At 33.7% G+C, this 6918-nt stretch overlaps 2 protein-coding genes across 4 annotated transcripts in view; both read left to right on the top strand.

Moving 5' to 3' along the window:
* The window catches only part of LOC18039977 (ubiquitin-conjugating enzyme E2 28), a 2603-nt gene extending 827 nt beyond the window's left edge, over window positions 1-1776 (top strand). For all 3 annotated transcript variants that reach the window (XM_006429563.2, XM_024181948.1, XM_024181949.1), the window contains exons 3-5: window positions 398-525; window positions 636-740; window positions 1393-1776. In XM_006429563.2, coding sequence (XP_006429626.2) covers window positions 398-525; window positions 636-740; window positions 1393-1536 — 377 coding nt within the window. In that variant the 3' untranslated portion in view covers window positions 1537-1776. The remainder of the gene's footprint in view (window positions 1-397; window positions 526-635; window positions 741-1392) is intronic.
* Window positions 1777-3716: 1940 nt separating this feature from the next.
* Window positions 3717-6403, top strand: LOC18037947 (ubiquitin-conjugating enzyme E2 28). The gene is made up of 5 exons (XM_006429561.2): window positions 3717-3869; window positions 4010-4135; window positions 4826-4953; window positions 5102-5206; window positions 5875-6403. Exons 2-5 carry the CDS (start codon window positions 4066-4068, stop codon window positions 6016-6018), a joined length of 447 nt encoding a protein of 148 aa, XP_006429624.1. The 5' UTR covers window positions 3717-3869; window positions 4010-4065; the 3' UTR covers window positions 6019-6403.
* The last annotated feature ends 515 nt before the right edge of the window (window positions 6404-6918 follow it).

Below are 6918 nucleotides of genomic sequence, written 5' to 3'. Positions count from 1 at the left end.
GTTTTTGTATTTTTCAGCCATAGAACTATAGTGTCATCAATCAATAAAGTACTTGTTGACTTTATTATATTTCACTAGTGAAATGTCATCAAGTAGCACCTCTCAATGAGTGGCACTTCATATTCTACATCAAGTGGGTGCAAACATTGTATCCCAGTCATGTATGTGCAGCTTTAATCTTTTTCCGAATCATTTGTGTTAACTAAATATGTAAGTTTTGGTAATTGTTCCAAAGCTTGTTTAACTATTTAACAGTGTATGCTGTATCAGTTGGGTACAAATGTTGTATCGCGAATTTATATAGTTGTTTTACTCTTTTTTTGAATCACTTTATATCATCTAAACTAAATTTGTTATTTTTTGCTGATTGTTTCTATCTTCTTTAATTGTTTAACAGGTCCGGTGGCTGAAGACATGTTCCATTGGCAAGCAACAATTATGGGCCCCCCTGATAGTCCATATGCAGGAGGTGTATTTTTGGTTACCATTCATTTTCCTCCAGATTATCCCTTCAAGCCCCCAAAGGTAAATTTTGTTTCTTATGCAAATCATGTGTTTGATTTGGTTTCTTGTCAACAGCAATCCTGTATTGATTTGTTTTGACTTATTAGTCCCATGGTATTTTTTCTATTTAGGTTGCTTTTAGGACCAAGGTCTTCCACCCAAACATCAACAGCAATGGAAGCATATGTCTTGATATCCTTAAAGAACAGTGGAGCCCAGCTCTTACCATTTCAAAGGTTTGAATTTCCTGCTTTTAGATTTACATTATTAGCATTTTATGTGTTTGGAATCTCTTTATTCTAGTTTGGTAGTGGCATGCAACACAGCTAAATAAAATCAACCCTGGGATCATATAGTTAAACTCCCAAGTCCCAAGTCCATCTTTTGGATCTTTGAAAGAAAGTCAGATGGTAAATATGTGCTCTATTTAACTTACCTTTGGGATAACTGAGGGAAAGGAACAGACATCGCCAATTCATCAATAAATTGTGTCCATCTTTATTTCTTAAGCATTTTGCTAGTTTTCTTCCCTTGCACCCAGGTTCAATGCGCCTTCACAATGAGATTACACCTACGTAATAGTTTCTTATATGTTCCACATCACTCCCATTTTCCTATTGCTCACCTAGTGATTGTGCTTTTGTTTTGGGGTGAAATTATATGAAATTAACTGTACAAGTCATGGCAAGCTTTTTATCCTGGTTACTCCAGAATTTTCAGTAATTCTATTAAGTAGTATGCCAAAGTTGGAATCTGGAGCGGTGTTGGCTGGTGGTGAATTGAGGGAAAACTCTTGAAGTTGACCTGAGAAAATTATTTCAAGCAGTGAATTTATGGCAAGATATTAACTGTTTGTTAGTTATCTAACTATGTACGTATGTGTATCAGGTCCTGCTTTCTATCTGCTCGTTGCTTACTGACCCAAATCCTGACGACCCGCTTGTACCGGAGATTGCTCACATGTACAAGTCCGACAAGGCCAAATATGAAGCCACTGCCAGGAGCTGGACACAGAAGTATGCCATGGGATAGTTGTTTGGATATTGCAGAAATGGAACTCATTTATATGAAATATGTTGTGTTTTTTTCTCCTTTTTCTTCAATCTTGCTTCGGGAAGGGGATGTTTTGTATTTTAGTAATGAGGAAGGATGTTTGGGGAGGAGTTGCAAGGGCAAGACGATTTTGTTAATGTTGAATGTTTATTGTTTGAAACTCCTATCATTCAATGTAGTTTGTTGTCCTAAAAATACTTTCATTATTTTTGCACCGAACATTTTACATCATACAAATGCCTCCTCTTTTGACTAATTCTATCATTAGATAAAATTTGCAAAAAACAAAAGGGGAATTAATGTTAATATTTGAACTGCGTTATGGATTATGACTAGAGAAATCTATTTATTGTGTACCATATGTTTTATTCCGTGGTTTGACAAGTTCTGCAAATTTTGAGGCTTGACGTTGTTGCAATATCCTGGCGGCTGTGCCTGGTCACTGAAAACCTCTTCGGCGGCAAAAGAATATTCTTTTTTTTTTTTTGGAGTTATATGTGTGGAAAATAGTATAAAATACACAAAAGATGAGAAATTTTTTTATCTTGTACTGAATTTTTTGTCATGTAGTTATTTTATTTGTTTATTTTTTTTAATCTTTTGGTGATAGTGAGTTGTTCTTTTGTGTTATGTTCCGTGCACATATCACTGTAGGTGGCCAATTGTATTTTTTGCGATTTTTACTTTTAAGAATTATTTAATGAATTATACTAATAAAGTAATAATTACTTATGTATTTTTCAATAAAAAATTAAAAAACTTTTTAACTAAATACAAATTAAAATCTGTGTAAGATAATTAAATTAAATATACAAATGATAATGGTTATTTACAGCCTATGAAGCATATCAATTGGTCATGTGTTTAGCTACATACTTTTTGCAATAATCGTATTTGACCTTTGTTCAGTAAAAACCCACGGGACTATATTCTTTACGATTCCACAATTTCAAGTGTGAGTAAAGACATTTCATCATTTTCAACCTGTAACTCTTCAAGAGACTTTTTAGAATTTATGATCTTATCAAAGACCAAATACCCTTTTAAAATATTATCTTGAGTGGATAGAAACCTCACTGTTTCTAAATTTCTATGTCTTACCAAGGTCTTATACCTCATAAGAGATATTATTTTATCAATAAGGTGTGTATGTTACATTGTATTATATTATTTAATGCAGGCGTATTGTATAATATTGCATTATATTAAAATTATATTATAATAATGTTATACAGCATTTGATGTTACACTATACTATATTAATTTTATACTAATACTAACTGAATATTATTTAAAATTACTATTAATTGTATTAAATAATTATTTGTATATTAATTGTTAAATATATAATTGTATAATGTTATATTCAATAGAGTATAATTAAAAAAAGTAATAATATCATATGATATTTTTATGTTTTATTTATTATATTATTATCTAATACTAAAATAATTTATATTTATAACATTATAATACCACAATGATCTCTTAAATTTTATTAAACATATCATTGGTAGTAAGTTAATACGAACATTATTTTAATTTCTATAATGCTATGTTTCAAACACATTCTTTGTGAATTGATTAGTATGACTTATAACTTATTATATGTTTTAAGAGTTGTAGTACACACATAAAAGTATCTCATATCCGAAAACCGAAATTGATTATAGTCTGGAATCCAATCTCCCTTCCTACGGAATCTATAAAATTTTCAAAATCAGCCCTTAATAATTTATAATTAAAGTTTATATATTTTTTTTGATCTCACTCTTGTCGTTGGGCATCAAGATCAACTATGAATTTAAAGAAAATAAATATAGTATATAATATATCTTTTATACGAATAAGTTGACTTTTGTAGCCACGACCATGGGAATCCATGTGATTCAACAAGAATTCAACTTTGAGTAATCGAGGTAACCTTTAAAACAAGGAATATAAATTCCAAAGCCAGTAGTAGCACCGCAAGTTCCTTTCCAGATAAATAAATAAATAAATAAAATAGTTATAGCACCCTAAATTAAATAACGAGACTAACAAAACAAACAATATTAATAAACTGGATAAGAACGATAATTAAAAAATTGCAAGAAATAACAAAAAAAATGGGGAAAAATAAATTTTGCCACGTATATAAATATATGCAAAAGAACACGATACGTTCTTTCTCGACGATATTTGTGTTGAAGGACAACAAAGCAAGGGGTTGATAGAGGAGCGAGGCGGGGGCGGCTTGACGACCTAGATCTGCTTCACCGTTTCGCTTTCTCGACGCTATCGCTCTCCGATCCTGTTCTCTGCCGCGCAAGGTCAGTTTGCGTAGTTATATTTTTAGTATTTTCGAAATTTTGATTTGAACTTTTTTATTCAGATGCAGTAGATCAAATAATTTGTTGTTTTACAGGCTTGGATAGTCTAATTAAGAAGCCGTATATGGATCTGTTTATAGTTTCGCAGGTCTTAAGGTTCGTTGTAGTTTCAATTTTAATAATCCCTTGAAGAGTCATGGCTTCAAAGCGTATTTTGAAGGAACTCAAGGATTTGCAGAAGGATCCTCCCACGTCTTGCAGCGCTGGTATAAATTTTTGTTACTTTTCAATTTGAACCACATTTTAGATTACTTATATTTCGTATCATTTGGTGATAGGGTTTACTTGATCTATATTTGCTGTTTGTGTCAACACGTTGTTGAAATTTGTTACGATTGATTCTGAATTCTGATTGGCTACCGACGTATATCATGCTGGAGTCGTTTCATTGGCTGCTGGTTGTTTTCAACCTTTCCAAAGAGAGCATGAAGTTTATGGTCACTTTTTCTTTGTATGTATTAAAAAACTGAATGAACTAAATCTACATTTATATTTAATTCCCGATCCTATAATTGGATAACAAAAGATTTACATGTTCTTGAACAATAGCTGTCATATGGGAGGCTGTTGTTGACTTTATTATTTTCAATACTGATGTGAAATTAAGTAAGCCTCTATCAATGGGGGCCATGTCAATTGGGAACAACGCCGTATCCCATCTTTAATGTGTAGCTTATTGGAGGCTGTTGTTGATTTTACTATTTCATTGTTAATGCGTAATTAAGTATCACCTATCAATGAGTGTTGTCTACTATGCCACATCAATTGGGTAAAAAATGCTGTGCCTGTATTGCCACTGAATGTGTAACTTTATTTTTATTTTTAATCAATTCATCTAATCTAAACTAAATTTGTGATTTTGATAGTCTTTCAATGCTTGTTTGATGATTTAACAGGCCCTGTGGCTGAAGACATGTTCCACTGGCAAGCAACAATTATGGGCCCTTCTGATAGCCCATATGCAGGAGGTGTATTTTTAGTTACCATTCATTTTCCTCCTGATTATCCTTTCAAGCCCCCAAAGGTGACTATTCTTTTGAATGCAAATCAAGCGTCTGATAATATATATATATATATATATATATATATATATATTTTTTTTGACAGTGGTCATGTATGGGGTTGTTTCGAGTCTTTTGACTTAAAATGTATCATGGTATTTTGTTGTTTAGGTTGCTTTTAGGACCAAGGTCTTCCACCCGAACATCAACAGCAATGGAAGCATCTGTCTTGATATCCTTAAAGAACAGTGGAGTCCAGCGCTTACCATTTCAAAGGTTTGAATTCCCTCCTTTTGGATTTAATTAGTAGCATTTTATGTGTTTAAAATCTTTTTATTCTGGTTTAGTAGTGGCGTACAACTCTCTGGTCTTGCACAGCCAGGTAAAACTGACCCTGGGATCATAAAGTTGTACTCCCAAGTGCATCTTTGGATCTTGCAAAGTAAGTTGGATAGCAGATACGTGCTCTTTTTATCTCATCTCAGAGATATTTGAGGGAAAGGAACTGAAATTTCCCAGTTCATTAAGAAATTGTTTTGTCCTTCTTTATTTCTCAATCATTTTGCTAGCTTTCTTCCCTTCTACCCAAGGTCCAATTAAGCCTCCACAATGAGATTACAGCTATATAAAAAATATTTAAACGATCAACATCACTCTCATTTTCGTCACACCTTTCAGTGTCCTACAAATACACTTCTATTTGTGGTGAAATTATTTGACATTAACTGTACAAGTTTTTTCAAGCTTTGTCATCTGTTAAGTCTATTTCAGTAAATCTATAAGTATATGCCTATGTTGAAATCTGGCTTTAATAAGGGGTTGGATGGTGGTGGATTGAGAGGAAACTCTTGATGTTGATGTAAAAATACTGTTTCAAATATTGAGTTTATGGCAATATAGTAGTTGGTTGTTGGTTATGCAGCTGAAAATTATATGTGTATCAGGTCCTGCTCTCTATCTGCTCCTTGCTTACTGATCCAAATCCCGACGACCCTCTTGTACCGGAGATTGCCCACATGTACAAGTCCGACAAGGCCAAATATGAATCCACGGCCAGGAGCTGGACACAGAAGTATGCCATGGGATGAAGGTTGTTAGGATATTGCAGAAAAAGGAGCATTTATTGAAATATGTTGTGTGTGTTGTCTATCTATTTTCTTTAACTTGCTTTGGGGAGGGCAGACGTTGGTGTTTTAGAATGGTGTTGGGAGGAGTTGCAAGGGCGGGACGTTTTTATGTTAATGTTGAATGTTTGTGTTTGAAGCTTCTTCGATGGAACGTAGTTAATGGTCTTAAGTACTTGTTTACTATTTTGCACCAAACATTCTTACATCGCCGCGTCTGTGTTCATGCAATAATCATGAAGAAACAAACGCCTTCGCTTCCTTCCTTGGAAATTTCTTCCATAATAGAAAACTTGTGATAAAATAGGCGAATCATGTTGGTACTTGAAATTCGTAAGACTTTTTCTTTCTATGATATCTTTATTCGTTTGTTTTCACTTATAAATTCTGGCACAGACTCTGTGAACTGTTTCAACTTTGCATCTTAGACAATCCAACTCAACTCCCTCTTCTATAAAAAACTACTGTTGAGGCGTTGAAGCTGACTAGCCCATCCGATTCGATTGGCTCTCTTTGTTTTTAAATTTCCGGGCTGACTCTCTAATTCAACAGAATAAAAGGTTCCCATAGTTGCATCGCAGTATCTCGTTGTCGATTGGTCCATTTTCATGGATTTCTTTGTAGGAAACCAGAAATTGGATCGGGGTGCCACAGTTGATTTCAAATTGCAAGGCCCTTGACCCCGTCGTTATTCCCAGTGATAATTTCCTACAAAGGCTCAGCGTCCCCATCAGAATTCACATTCACCAATTGAAAATTCGATGATTCCAAGAAAATTCTCTAACCACCAAAACAGTTGATATTTTCTGACTTATGCCCCCATGACCGTTCTATTTACTAGTTACTAGCCACATACTGACTCCA

Source organism: Citrus clementina, unplaced genomic scaffold, assembly GCF_000493195.1.
Source record: "Citrus clementina cultivar Clemenules unplaced genomic scaffold, Citrus_clementina_v1.0 scaffold_6, whole genome shotgun sequence".
Taxonomy (NCBI): domain Eukaryota; kingdom Viridiplantae; phylum Streptophyta; class Magnoliopsida; order Sapindales; family Rutaceae; genus Citrus; species Citrus x clementina.
The sequence above is the reverse complement of the archived record's forward strand: the minus strand, read 5'-3'. Positions and strand labels throughout refer to the sequence as shown.

Bases quoted from the DNA above. Each gene is read 5' to 3' on its own strand.
- LOC18037947 (XM_006429561.2), top strand. From the start codon at position 4,066: ATGGCTTCAAAGCGTATTTTGAAGGAACTCAAGGATTTGCAGAAGGAT. The intron at 4,136-4,825 runs GTATAAATTTTT...ATGATTTAACAG, and splicing joins TCCCACGTCTTGCAGCGCTG to GCCCTGTGGCTGAAGACATG. The intron at 5,207-5,874 runs GTTTGAATTCCC...TATGTGTATCAG, and splicing joins CAGCGCTTACCATTTCAAAG to GTCCTGCTCTCTATCTGCTC.